This window comes from Siphateles boraxobius, unplaced genomic scaffold, assembly GCF_051911475.1.
Source record: "Siphateles boraxobius isolate OS27281-9 unplaced genomic scaffold, OSU_SipBor_1 9, whole genome shotgun sequence".
Lineage (NCBI taxonomy): Eukaryota > Metazoa > Chordata > Actinopteri > Cypriniformes > Leuciscidae > Siphateles > Siphateles boraxobius.
Window position 1 is genome coordinate 22,580,492 of NW_027509219.1, and position 14,282 is coordinate 22,594,773.

Below are 14,282 nucleotides of genomic sequence, written 5' to 3' on the forward strand. Positions count from 1 at the left end.
ACATTTTCAAATATTTTACATTGAATAAAATAGAAAAAAGTTGTATGGTATATATTGACAAGTGCTAGAGCAAGACTTTTATTCTGAGACAGTTTACAAACTATACATGAAACGGTTTCCCCTAAAACAAATTTAAAACAGCTACCAAACAGTAACCAAAAATTATCAACATTACTTTTAACAGATCATTCCATTTTAATTTCTATGGACATTTATTATAATTTTTCACATCCATAAGACAGGTATCTGCAGCAGCCACACTATTACGGCTAATATTATGATTGAGCAAAGAACAGTGAGGTAGATGACCAGGATTATCCAGCGGCAGTGATACATCCATTGCATCAGGGGGCGCTGTCTGAAACCATACAAGTGAGTTCAGACAAATGAATAAATTAATAATTCAATAAATAAAAGAATAAGAGAAGAATTAGTGTGTGATTAAATATTAGGGGTAACTCACAAGCTGATGACACATCTATCACAGTCTCTGAGGTAGCGCTCGGATCTCTTGAGCCAGGCATGACTGTGCTCCAGCGCTGCCTTCCTCCTCAGCCTTTGATGAGGTAACACTGGCAGTGAACTTGTGTTTCTCTTTTGACTGTAACAGATATAAAATCAACAGTCTCTTACCACCAAATGCATGTGGTTTCCTTATGTCTCTAATGCTACATTAAATTGAATTTATTCATGAAAGTACTTCTCCAGGATTAATAGCAATGTGCCCATGTTTTAAGTAACCTACTTTTTTACATAGACAGGGTCCGGCTCAAGTCTCAGAGTCTTGCTGGGAAGAATTTGGGCAGATGATGTCTCTTCAGGACTATTCACCATGGCAGTTTGTGAGGGACTGTCCTCTCGAGGTACTACTTCGCTTAAGAAATGTGAGACTTAAGACATTGTATCATACCATAAAAGTCAACTAAATTTACCTCCAAAAAATGTTATATATTTTTGAGTAAAAGATGTAAGAAGAAAAACTTTAGGACAGGACTTCAGATCAGAAACGTAAAGAAAGTAAAGGTTCATATTTTATGTTTTAGTTGACAAAATGGCAGAAATTTATCCCATCTACTTTATAAATGCATGTGATTGATCTTATTGAGAACTGTTCATTAATGCATGTTTCATTTTTTTTAAAACAAACCAAGTCCCCACTCTACTTTTTTCTTTTTTTTCTTTTCAATAATCTGTTTCAATCGGATGTACATCACAATAGAGTGCTGTAGTGATGATTTTGGATGGTCAACCCGAAAGTTAGCATGACCTTGCTTTCCTTGACAAAAACCCAATAGGATTATTTCACAAAATAAGCTCTGTACCAACAAAAGTTTGATGTTTGCACGTTTTGTTAAACTTTTACAAATTTTGAGGCCTAATTACAATTGCCTAAAAACTGAACCACGGTCGCATGATTTTCAACATCACCACCATTAAGCTTCCGACAAATCCTTTGGTCATTTTCCCTGGAAGTTTGAGTTAGAGCGCTATTATTAAACACAACAAGGCTGTGAAAGCAGAGTAGAGACTAGATGAGTTTTCCTGTTCAGCGTAATGATGTTTAATGTCCCTGACAACATCTGTAGTCCCTTTTAACCACTTGTTAGCAAATGCCAAGTAAAAGCTATTTTTTTTAACCGTGAGTGGGGTTTTACAGATGTATTTTATGCCGTAGAATAAAGCTTATGTTATCCACAGATCTTATTTCAGGCATTTAACCAAAAACCCATTGAGTCTGAGGTGATGGAATCTGAACTGCTAAAATGCTAACTCATTTCTGGGCTTTAGCCTTCAAAAATACGCCATCCATGCAGCATCCTATACAGGAGAGAAATTCTGTTGCTACAGACTTAAAATGTAAACTGTATTCAAATTACCCTCTGTCCATTAGAAGGCAGTCTTCTGTGTGGTCTGGTTTCTTTGTGTTTGATTCTCTGTCTCTGTCACTGATCTCATTGGTCACTGAAGATAATATAGCTTCAGACTTCTTTACTTTTTGTCTCTTCAAATAAAAGAGAAACGAAGTAAATCAGATAACATCAGATGTTTATTGTGGTTAAAATGTAATTGAGTAAATGAAACTCATTGTGCACCGACCTGGGTTTGCTTTGCGATGACATTTGCACTGATTCTACGCCGTAACTGTGGCTGAGAGGGAGACAGAAGAGAAAGAGACAGGTATTATCAATCAGATGATACTCTAACAAATCATTTAATTCACATCTGAACTACAAATTATTTAAATATCTACATACATTCAGAAAACAAAAAACAAAAAAGACATTTGATCAGGATAAAACTGAACAAGTTTGCAATCAGTACCTTCTGTGGTTCTTTTTCCAGTTTTTCAGTAGAGTCAATTTCCTCTGCAGTAAAATACATAAACATTATTTTCAAATGCTAGTGGATGGATCACAACTTTAACATCATGACAGAACCGAATGGGTGTTCTCCTACCCCTTTGCTCACAGAAATGTCGCTCTCTGCTGCTTTTCTCCATCTGTTTCTTCATTTCCTCCAATACAACACTGTTCCTCTCGTGGCGGCTCTTCAGGTTCTCCACATGAGCCACCATCAGTTCCACTGCATGGCTCACTTTAGCCTCCTACTCACAGAGACAGAATGGGATTTAACATATTAAAAGGACATTTATTACTACCAACTTAGTAGGACCCACTGTAATTTTACTCTGGTAGCAAACCCAGAGAACATCAAGTATGGACCGATACCTGATGCACTGCCCCAAGAACCTCTGCTGTGTTGGAGATTCGTCCGATGGTTCCCCCGATAATGTTAAGACACAGCTCAAGACGCTGAAGGAGCCCGGCCCGTCTGATATCTAAACACATTCCCTTGAGTGTCTGTAACAAAAATACACTCCTAGAATCAGCATATGGCTGAATCCAAAATAAAAAATACAAATCAATAATAAAATAATCTATTATCAGACAGTAGTCATACCTCAATTACTTCCATGCTTCTTTCCACTTCCAGTTTGAGGTTGTCCTCAGCATTGTCCCGAGCGTGTTCCTCTGTCTCCAGCCTTTGACACAGCGTGAACTGGTCACAGTGAAAGGCCAGAGAGAGCTGAGAGAAAGCAGCCTGTGATCGCAGCAAAAAGAAATATTTAGGGGAAAAATGTATTCCGAAATAATCAGTATATTCAATATACTTAGAATTATATTTAAATAGGGTTTCCCAAACAGGTGATTAATAAAAAAAAATGTAATTAATAATTTTAAGTTTACCTGCATTTCCCGTGACATCAGAGAATCATGGGCATGTAAATGGGTTGTTAAATTATTAAAATATTAACTAAAAATCTCAGGGGGTCCTTCAATTTTCAGTATTTTAGGTCAAAGGGATCCGGCTGACAAAAAAAGAATCCCCGATTTAAACGGGAGCAAAAAAATTATTTCAAAACTGCATTTATTTGAAAATGGTCAGCCATAAAAATGCATTTATTTAGATAAGGGAGAATCTACATGCCACACTTCAAAGAAAACTGATATTCATCCAATCACCTCACGTTGAGGTAAGAATATTTTATATACAGTATGTGTGTGTGTGTGTGTGTGTGTGTGTGTGTGTGTGTGTGTGTGTGTGTGTGTGTGTGTGTGTGTGTGTGTGTGTGTGTGTGTGTGCGTGCGTGCGTGCGTGCGTGCGTGCGTGCGTGCGTGCGCATATACCCCGGTTTGGTTCACAGACGAGGCTTAAACCTAGTCCTGGACTAAAATGCAAGTTTGAGCTGTCTTAACTGAAAGCAACTTGCACTGACATTTCTTAAGATGTCACTGCCATTGTTTTGTCTCAAGATGCACACCATGCATGTTTTTTGTAAGGCATGTTTATTAAAAGCTACTTAAATGCTCTAATTGAACTAAGGCCTAATCCTGGCTTAATCTAAGCCCTGTCTGTGAAACCGGTGCATAATTTTTGAATTTCAATCAAATAAGAACTGACCTCCAGTTCCTCCTCTGTCATATCAACACTATGATGGAGAAAAATAAGACATTATAGGAATTTATGTCCACAAAGCAAGAATCAAATGTTTGGATACCCATAGAAATGGCTAGGGGGACTTTAAAGCTAGTTTTAATCACCTTTTAGGACCCAGCCTCTCAATAACTGACAACTCTTCTAAAGAAATTTGGTCCTCATGTTTTGAACCTTCAGAAGAAAATAGATAATATCATTTAGAATAAGCAGGATGTATTGTGACCGAGTAAATTAAATGGTTTTGTTGAAGTGTTACCTTCCTCAGAGTCATTCTCACTGTTCTCTGTTTGAATGTTGGTCAGCACATGCTGGTCTTCACAGGCCTGACCATTGTTAAAACAAAATAAATGCCTATTATAACTCACAAACGGAGTTTTAATGAAAATCTAATCAACTTATCTGCATATTAATTCCAAGTCGCAAAATAATTAAGAACTGAGATTGTCTAAAACTATAAAATATTTGGAATGTAGAAGCTGAACTAACGTATATTCTTGTTCCTCCATCACAATGGAGAATTTGCACTGTAAACACCAAGGTTTCTACAAATAAAGATGTATGAAATTCTGTCTACATATTCTCCTCTATGAACAAAAGCCCTCTAACATTACAAATTCCTTAGGACCACAATAATTGGATTTGGTCAACAGATTTACTGCTCGGTTTCAAGGTAACCACCACAAATCAAAGTCTGATAAATAAAGACAAATGCTTTCTTACCATGACATTTACTGTGATTTCTTGCTCTCCACTTCTCTTCTTACTCCTAACAGGCACTACATAATCTCATTAAGAGATAGATGAGGCTAATAAGGCTGTTTCAGACATGTCATGGCTGCCACATACACTAGTATGACAAAGCCATTAACAACAGAAATTTAACACTACAAAACACAAATGTAAAAACATACTTGGCATGCATGGAGCCTTTTATAATCAAGCCTTTTCTGTGAACTACATGCAGCTTTTCACACTAAATCAGTCTATAAAAAAAGATAAAAACTTTAATAAACTATTCTTTTAATTTGGACAAGATACTTTGATGGCATGTTTTGCAAAAGAGCACTGGGTGCAGATATAACGGATTAAATGAGCAAATTTAGCATTTATTTTAAACAGGGTAAATTTATGGCTTTTTAAGACCTTTTTAAGACCTGAAGAAATCAGAATTAATACCTTACATTAGGGGTGCGCAATATTGACAAAAATATGTCTCAATATTTTCAAAGTTTGTTGATGATAATTAGATGATATATATATTGTGTTTGTGCACTGGTACCATGGCTGGTTTAGGCCTGTTGTTGACAGCTGACTCACGAAGATATTCATATTTTTCATATTCTACGCAGTGGTCAGTTCACAGCAGTGAAAGAAATTAACATTTTTTTTATTAAAGGGCAATATTTGCAACCTTATATTGAGTTCCAGGGGCATTTTCACCCATATATGGACTTTTTTTTTTTTACTTGGAGGTATGCATCACCTTTTATGTCAAATTCTAACATTCAAATTAAATTATATTAGAATAATAACACAATACCACTTTTACCAGTTAAATTAAATCATTAAATCAAAATCCATCTTTGCAGTGCAGTGGAGACACAGAAGCAGCATCAGAACTGGCATTAATATATTTACACTCAATTTACAATTGCATAAATAAAGCTATGAGATATTCAATTCTTCAATTATTAATTCAATATTTATATATGAACTGATTTCTAATTGTAACATTTTAATTAAAGGGTACTTTAAATGTGAAACTAAACCCGCCAGTAGGCGGCGGCAAGTCACTGTCTCAGGGAGTCATTCATTCAACCGATTTGTTCAAACGGCTGATTCATTCAGCAAGTGTAAGTGATTGTTCATTGAATCGTTAAAATAATTCGTTCAAAACGCGGATTTCAGTCAAGAAATCATCGCTGTCTGTTGCATTGAGACTCTGCTACGGTTTCATTTAGAAATTCTCGTCAGCGAAATAAAGTGAAAACAAACAATATTGACAATATTGTTTATAAAATATAACCCACAACGTTCATTTAACTGTTATATAAAATATCATATATGCTATTTTGAACGGGAAAACAGCCCTCTTGCTGATGTAATATTGTATAACATATACAGGTCCTTCTAAAAAAAATTAGCATATTGTGATAAAGTTCATTATTTTCCATAATGTAATGATAAAAATTAAACTTTCATATATTTTAGATGCATTGCACACCAACTGAAATATTTCAGGTCTTTTATTGTTTTAATACTGATGCTTTTGCCATACAGCTCATGAAAACCCAAAATTCCTATCTCAAAAAATTAGCATATCATGAAAAGGGTCTCTAAACGAGCTATTAACCTAATCATCTGAATCAACTAATTAAGTCTAAACACCTGCAAAAGATTCCTGAGGCTTTTAAAAACTCCCAGCCTGTTTCATTACTCAAAACCGCAATCATGGGTAAGACTGCCGACCTGACTGCTGTCCAGAAGGCCATCATTGACACCCTCAAGCAAGAGGGTAAGACACAGAAAGAAATTTCTGAACAAATAGGCTGTTCCCAGAGTGCTGTATCAAGGCACATCAGTGGGAAGTCTGTGGGAAGGAAAAAGTGTGGCAAAAAACGCTGCACAACGAGAAGAGGTGACCGGACCCTGAGGAAGATTGTGAAGAAGGACCGATTCCAGACCTTGGGGGACCTGCGGAAGCAGTGGACTGAGTCTGGAGTAGAAACATCCAGAGCCACCGTGCACAGGCCGGTGCAGGAAATGGGCTACAGGTGCCGCATTCCCCAGGTCAAGCCACTTTTGAACCAGAAACAGCGGCAGAAGCGCCTGACCTGGGCTACAGAGAAGCAGCACTGGACTGTTGCTCAGTGGTCCAAAGTACTTTTTTCGGATGAAAGCAAATTTTGCATGTCATTTGGAAATCAAGGTGCCAGAGTCTGGAGGAAGACTGGGGAGAAGGAAATGCCAAAATGCCTGAAGTCCAGTGTCAAGTACCCACAGTCAGTGATGGTCTGGGGTGCCATGTCAGCTGCTGGTGTTGGTCCACTGTGTTTTATCAAGGGCAGGGTCAATGCAGCTAGCTATCAGGAGATTTTGGAGCACTTCATGCTTCCATCTGCTGAAAAGCTTTATGGAGATGAAGACTTCATTTTTCAGCACGACCTGGCACCTGCTCACAGTGCCAAAACCACTGGTAAATGGTTTACTGACCATGGTATTACTGAGCTCAATTGGCCTGCCAACTCTCCTGACCTGAACCCCATAGAGAATCTGTGGGATATTGTGAAGAGAAAGTTGAGAGACGCAAGACCCAACACTCTGGATGAGCTTAAGGCCGCTATCGAAGCATCCTGGGCCTCCATAACACCTCAGCAGTGCCACAGGCTGATTGCCTCCATGCCACGCCGCATTGAAGCAGTCATTTCTGCAAAAGGATTCCCGACCAAGTATTGAGTGCATAACTGAACATAATTATTTGAAGGTTTACTTTTTTTTGTATAAAAAACACTTTTATTGGTCGGATGAAATATGCTAATTTTTTGAGATAGGAATTTTGGGTTTTCATGAGCTGAATGCCAAAATCATCAGTATTAAAACAACAAAAGACCTGAAATATTTCAGTTGGTGTGCAATGCATCTAAAATATATGAAAGTTAAATTTTTATCATTACATTATGGAAAATAATGAACTTTATCACAATATGCTAATTTTTTGAGAAGGACCTGTATATAAAATACAAAAACTTTATACGTCTATTAGGGAACATACCTATAACTGCACTGACAGCAAGCATGAGAGACGCATGCGATGGCAGCTCGCCCTCGTACATAGTTAAAGGGTTAGTTCACCCAAAAATGAAAATTATGTCATTAATGACTCACCCTCATGTTGTTCCAAGCCCCTAAGACCTCCGTTCATCTTCGGAACACAGTTCAAGATATTTTAGATTTAGTCCGAGAGTTTTCTGTCCCTCCATTGAAAATCTATGTATGGTATACTGTCCTTGTCCAGAAAGGCAATAAAGAAATCAAAGTAGTCCACTTGACCTCAGGGGGTTAGTTAGAATTTTTTGAAGCATTGAAAATACATTTTGTTCCAAAATAACAAAAACGATGACTTTATTCAGCATTGTATTCTCTTCCGGTTCTGTTGTCAGTCCGCGTTCACGAGGCCAGTGACGCTGCTGACGTGTTATCTGGTGCGTCCGTGTATTCGGGTTCAAATAAATATGGTTTAAAAAAAATGCAAGTCTTCCCCCGTGTCGAAATCCTTAGACATGTTTGCAAAGATTGTTTTGTTTACAGCGTGCGTCTCCCTCAGACTGTAAACAAAGCTCGGGCGCACCAGATAACACGTCAGCTCGTCTTACGTCAGCGGACTCATGAACGTGGATTGACAACAGAACCGGAATAGAATACAATACTGAATCAAGTCGTTTTTTGTTATTTTTGGAACAAAATGTATTTTCGATGCTTCAAAAAATTCTAACTAACCCACTGAGGTCACAGACTACTTTGATGATGTCTTTATTGCCTTTCTGGACAAGGACAGTATACCGTACATAGATTTTCAATGGAGGGACAAAAAGCTCTCAGACAATCTAAAATATCTTAAACTGTGTTCCGAAGATGAACGGAGGTCTTACGGGCTTGGAACGACATGAGGGTGAGTCATTAATGACATAATTTTCATTTTTTGGTGAACTAACCCTTTAACCTTAAAGTAAAAAAATTATTACAATATCATAATAGACAATACACATCGCACACCACTACGCACATAAAGAATGAACTTACAATTGAACTGAAATTAACCAGCTTTCTTCTCTCCTCCTGTTTCGCATGCAGGAGACAGACGTAATGCTGACGCGAATGTGACGCGAAATGTCACGTGAACGAACAAATCCACAAAGAACGAATAATAAATTAAAAAAAAGAACGAATAAAATAATTAAAAAAAAGTACGCTTATTAGATCGTTTTAATTTGGAAAACATTTAGATATGTCTAAGTCAAATTGCCATGGAAAATTTAAGACCCTTCATAGGTAAAAATAAGACTTAAGACTTTTTAAGGCCATAACTTTTTAAAATCTAATTTAAGACTTAAGGACCCGCGGACACCCTGTTTAAAGATCATGATTGACAAGTTAAGAAAGACAGAAACAAACAATATTTGGACCAACTCCACATTTATTTATGGAAAAATTATGGAACAGAGTCTCTAATAGAGTCGCTGTGGCTTTCCCATGGTGCTCTTGATGTAGAGAGCTCTGACGTTCTGCCAGTTCTTCTTCAGCAGAGACACCAGGAAGTTCACAGCCAGGTGAATGTTGTAGACCAGCTCTTCCTCAGTCATCCTGACATGACCAACTCCCACAGCCAGACACAGAACCTAAACATGACATGACGGTTATAAGCTTCTCAAATGGTCTTAAGCATAATTTGATCAATTTTGATAAATACATCTTTCAATCAGCATGAACAACATATCTTGCAGTTAAAAGGAACAAAACACTTGTAATGTACACTATTATTCAGAAATTTTGGGGCAGTAAGATTATAATAAAATATATTGTATGCTCATCAAGGCTGCATTCATTTGATCGAAGTTACAAAAACAATATTATGAATATTACCACAATTGAAAATAACTAATTTTAAGGATGCACCATATATCGACCACATATCGATATCGGACGATAAACGTTCATTTTTGATGTTATCGATCAGATAAGTAAAAAAGTTGATATATCAAAGCCAATAGATAAAAGATTTACTTCAGTTGATAGATGTGCGCTGTTCGCCATGATTGGAATCACTTCGAAAAGGAAGATCTAGTTGTGCAAATGTGCAGCACCAATCTGTCACATAGGCTTCTTAACATAACACACCTGTAAAAGAATGTTGCAAATTCTTGTTTACCAAAGTTTCAGCGCGACGAAGGCATTCTGGCGGAAAGTGCGTCTATGGAGTTAAGCCTTCATGACAGTCAAATTCACTTGAGAATTCGCAGCATTTTGTGCCATTGTAAATTATGTTTATTTTGTGAATATATATCTGATTATCTAATATAGGATGCGTTTGAGTTAATGAATGATGCAGTAGCCTAAGAGCTTAATTGTACCAGGGATCATCTTTAGTTTTAGTGTGCGCAGCTCAAACAGTAATGCACATTTATAACTATAAATGGGACTTTCCCATATACATATATGCCATTATAATGAGAACTCTGTTGTAATAAAAAGGTGTCAATTCTCTGGGTTTAGTTGCCGTTTCAGCACGTTGTGGAAATAGCGCGTCCAGAACAGGGATTACACGTTCTGACCAGCACAGTCAAGTTCCCTTGTGTATTCACGTCATTTTGTGCAGATATAAGTCTCAATATTAAGTTTACGTAACATAAAATATCTGATTAATCTCACATAAGATGCATTTCGTTGATTTAAACAACCTGCTAGAAAAGTTCTTCAGTTTGCCGGTGCTCATCCTCATCAGCGAGTAGGAGTTTAAAATTAATTTTAAAAGTTAAAGAATCTTACACCGGTTCAAACTAAGCTACTGTATATGTTTGATTTGTTGACATGTTTGAGACATAGCTTTTAATGGTGAGCCTTTTATGTATACAGGCTATCAAAGTATATTAATTTGAATTTAGATTTATCGGCCAATATTCAGCATCATTAATCCAGTCTTCAGTGTCACATGTTCCATTAGAAATCATTCTAATATGCTGATTTGGTGCTCAAGAAACTTTTCTTATTAATGTTAAAAATGGTTGTGCTGCGTCGCAGAAACTGCTCCTTTTTTCACCCCAGGATTCTTTGGGGAATATAAAGTTCCAAATAACATCTAAATATGTTTTAACAAAGACCTTACTATCAGTTGATCAATGTGGTAAAAAGCTTTAAAAAAAAAAAAAAGGCAGCCCAAACTTTTGAACGCTAGTGCATGCTGGAATGAAAAAGTGATGCGATTTCATAATTATAAACATACCTTCTTCATCTGGAATTTGATGGTGGATTTTACTTCATCCACCTTGGTGATCAGGTTCTCGTTATGGGTGAGTAGAGAGGGAAACTTTCCTGCCTTGTTGAGGCCAGGTCCAAGGATACGAGGAATCTGCTTGATCAGAGACTCAGAGGCCAGGAAAGCATCATACTTTTTTGCTAAAAAGAAACAAAATTAATATGTAGACTCAATACAGAACGAGCTATAGTACATGCATGTCTTCTAATTTATAGCTAATGATCTGTTGACCCCGAATCTTCAGAGGAAACTAACCCAGCTTCTTGACCATTTTCTTGTTCTTGTTGAGCTTTTTAAGAGCCTCGATGTCCATGTGTGGGAACTCGGCGGCTTTGGCTTCATCACAATGCTGCTGGTCACCAAGGACACACACAGAGAACTTGGGGCGTGGGGTGGTCTTCAGCCTATGAGGAGTGACGGATTAGACTGACAGACAAAGCTTAAGCATATCGGACCCCTTTCGACCCATGTGATGCAGATCAGAAGAGTCTTACCCATACCACCTGAGCTGGCATCAGGTGTTGATTGCACAGGCATTTAACAAAATGGTCGGCTTAGGTATGACTGCATGAAAGCGGTCACCTATAGCCTCCCCTCATGTTTTAAGACCCAGGGTAGGGGTCCGCCTGCTTCACCAACCCTAAGAATGGGTGGTTCAGACAGACTACCCGAGGCTGTTCTCCAATGCCTGCCTTTAACTTGCCCATTCAAGCAATTTAAATCAAGTGGACAACTTATCTATGTCAAGACATTCAGAGATTTAAGGCAAGGCAAATCAAAGGCCAAGCAATGAAAAGGCTGGGTGATACAGTAAAGGTCCGAACCTGACGGTGCCTGAGAAACGCTTGTCCTTCTGGGGATCGTAGTTCTTCAAGCTGATCTGCAGTTCCACAGTCTCAAGAAACCTTAAATATAAAAGTCACTATAAATATCCCATATGCAAGTAACAGTAACATACAGTTGTGTTAACTAAAACACAGCTGTTATTTAAGCAGATGCTTATTTCTACACATAGCAATTGGTTAAACAATTATTCCATTTAACCATTTAATTATAAACTAAACTATCAAGTAATCCAACATCTGTTCACCCAAAAATGAAAATTAAGTCATTAATTACTCACCCCCATGCTGTACCAACCCCGTAAGACCTTCGTTCATCTTCAGAACACAAATGAAGATATTTGATTAAATCTGAGAGGTGGATCACTGCTACATAGGCTGCCTGAGGGAATGAAACTTGACGGCCCAGAAAGTCATTAAAGAACATGTTTAAATATTCCATGTGCCTACAGTGGCTCAACTATAAGTTTATCAAGCGACGAGACTACTTTTTTTCCGAAAAAAAAAACAAACATAAATAACGACTTTATTCGACTATTCCTTTTCTTCCTTGTGGGCCTGAGACGAGAGTTCAAGAGATTTCCACGACGCATGCGCGAGAACTGAACAAGAAGTATTAGAAGAACGTCCTCTTCTCAGTTCTCGCGCATGCGTCGTGGAAATCTCTTGAACTCTCGTCTCAGGCCCACAAGGAAGAAAAGGAATAGTCGAATAAAGTCGTTATTTATGTTTGTTTTTTTTTTCGGAAAAAAAGTAGTCTCGTCGCTTGATAAACTTATAGTTGAGCCACTGTAGGCACATGGAATATTTAAACATGTTCTTTAATGACTTTCTGGGCCGTCAAGTTTCATTCCCTCAGGCAGCCTATGTAGCAGTGATCCACCTCTCAGATTTAATCAAATATCTTCATTTGTGTTCCGAAGATGAACGAAGGTCTTACGGGGTTGGTAAAGCATGTGGGTGAGTAATTAATGAATTAATTTTCATTTTTAGGTGAACTAACCCTTTAACTTTCAAAAGCACTAGTTGCTTTGAAACAAATCACTATCCCAATAGTGACAAAAGTTCAGATAAACTTCACAATTTTAACATAAGGAATTCCAATTGTTGCTGCTACCTATTAAGTCAGTAGTAGCTACCCATTAGGTAGTACTAAGTTACATACTTAGTTACCTGCAAGTATACCAAGAGCTATAAACTCATGTTCAAGTTTCACTAGTACTAGTCCATTTAAACATAGTCCTGATGAATAGGACACTACCACCAATCTCAATTTCTCCACAATGAAGTATTGGATTAGACTGACAACACACTGGTCACCATAAAAATACTTGCTTTTTAAAATAAAAAAGGGACATGTGACAAATAAATCATCGATTATGACGGTATAGTGCTAATATGGCGTGCAATACAACATTTTTTTTTTAAAGTTAGTCAGTTGCTGGGAAAAAACAATATTGTCCGAGTCTTACTTTCTCCTCTTACGACGGGAACCAGACTGGACCTCCCGAACAGCCTCGTACAAAGTGTCTCTTGAGACCTTGCTGTTAAAAAAATACAAAAATATGATTAATTGCATAACAGTTTACTCCTGATTGTCTCGAGCACATACATTTCGCGACGACTAAATTAGATGATTGACAAGTGAATATGTCATCAACATGCCTCCAAACAGTGTTTTAACACGTCAATATTTTAATTTAAATGATGTTAACTATAAATAACAGCTCTATAAATAATTATAATTTCAGATGAAGTTAAATAATGCTCAGATTAAACCGGATTGCATTGCAGATGGCCCGCTAAACGGCGTGGCAGCTCTCAAAGGCTGTTAGAGGTTGTCAAGAAACATTACAATATCCGACTGGCATTGCTTGATGACATATTTGCTCGTGTACCCACAAAATAGTGAAATATGAATTAATAGGGAACAAAACACGTTACATATAAATATATTTTAATATTTCTCACGTGCCTCATTTTGCCGTGATGTCTCTCCTTTCACACTGAGCTCGGAAAAAGGAAGGATGAAGGGAAGTTGCGCTGAATATATGCGCCCGGATGTTAAGAACGGACTTCCGGAGCCGCCATGATTGTTGTGGCCACAAAACGTCACCATAAGAGAAAACTTTGCATTTCACAAACTGTTATTTTGTAAAGTGTCAAATGCGTTTGTTCGCCATTTACAATAACAATAAATGTACTAAAATTAGTATAATGGAAACAAATATTTTCATAGATATATTAAACGTATATCACAATAATTTGTCTTTAATCATTAAAATGTCTCCAGTACAAAGCATTTAAATAATACAAATTCAGATTTAATGGAAATATGAAGTTTAATAAATATTTTGATAATTAAATATTGATGTTAACTCATTGCAAATGTATATTTTTCAAAAAATAAA

General features: G+C 37.2%; 2 protein-coding genes across 5 annotated transcripts; both read right to left on the reverse strand.

Annotated features, from left to right (window-relative positions):
- Positions 1 to 52: 52 nt before the first annotated feature.
- LOC143732198 (uncharacterized) lies at positions 53 to 4,850 on the reverse strand. Of its 3 annotated transcripts, none has more exons than XR_013201068.1 (13): positions 4,720 to 4,850; positions 4,256 to 4,322; positions 4,104 to 4,170; positions 3,964 to 3,991; positions 2,962 to 3,102; positions 2,730 to 2,861; positions 2,458 to 2,605; positions 2,323 to 2,366; positions 2,098 to 2,148; positions 1,878 to 2,002; positions 746 to 869; positions 464 to 601; positions 53 to 358 (listed from the first exon to the last, which is right to left on the reverse strand). XR_013201068.1 is itself a non-coding variant. In XM_077222989.1 (13 exons), the coding sequence occupies exons 1-13, from the start codon at positions 4,720 to 4,722 to the stop codon at positions 226 to 228; spliced, it is 1,206 nt and encodes a 401-aa protein (XP_077079104.1). In that variant the 5' UTR covers positions 4,723 to 4,850; the 3' UTR covers positions 53 to 225. The 3 variants fall into 3 exon arrangements, 1 of the variants encoding a protein (XP_077079104.1); XM_077222989.1 differs by having other exon boundaries at positions 746 to 874; XR_013201069.1 differs by lacking the exon at positions 53 to 358 and having other exon boundaries at positions 470 to 601; positions 746 to 866.
- Positions 4,851 to 9,175: 4,325 nt separating this feature from the next.
- On the reverse strand, positions 9,176 to 13,968 carry rpl10a (ribosomal protein L10a). 2 transcript variants are annotated; one of them, XM_077224442.1, is made up of 6 exons: positions 13,847 to 13,968; positions 13,344 to 13,415; positions 11,854 to 11,934; positions 11,285 to 11,433; positions 10,997 to 11,169; positions 9,176 to 9,395 (listed from the first exon to the last, which is right to left on the reverse strand). In XM_077224442.1, the coding sequence occupies exons 1-6, from the start codon at positions 13,849 to 13,851 to the stop codon at positions 9,225 to 9,227; spliced, it is 651 nt and encodes a 216-aa protein (XP_077080557.1). In that variant the 5' UTR covers positions 13,852 to 13,968; the 3' UTR covers positions 9,176 to 9,224. The 2 variants fall into 2 exon arrangements, with proteins under 2 accessions (XP_077080557.1, XP_077080559.1); XM_077224444.1 differs by having other exon boundaries at positions 13,344 to 13,411; positions 13,843 to 13,909.
- Positions 13,969 to 14,282: the final 314 nt, after the last annotated feature.

Bases quoted from the DNA above. Each gene is read 5' to 3' on its own strand.
- LOC143732198 (XM_077222989.1), bottom strand. The intron at 3,992-4,103 runs GTGATTAAAACT...TCTCCATCATAG, and splicing joins GAGAGGCTGGGTCCTAAAAG to TGTTGATATGACAGAGGAGG. The intron at 875-1,877 runs GTAATTTGAATA...ACATTTCTTAAG, and splicing joins TGCCTTCTAATGGACAGAGG to CGAAGTAGTACCTCGAGAGG.
- rpl10a (XM_077224442.1), bottom strand. The intron at 11,170-11,284 runs GTTAGTTTCCTC...GTTTCTTTTTAG, and splicing joins GAAAATGGTCAAGAAGCTGG to CAAAAAAGTATGATGCTTTC. The intron at 9,396-10,996 runs GTATGTTTATAA...TGTCATGTTTAG, and splicing joins TCAAATTCCAGATGAAGAAG to GTTCTGTGTCTGGCTGTGGG.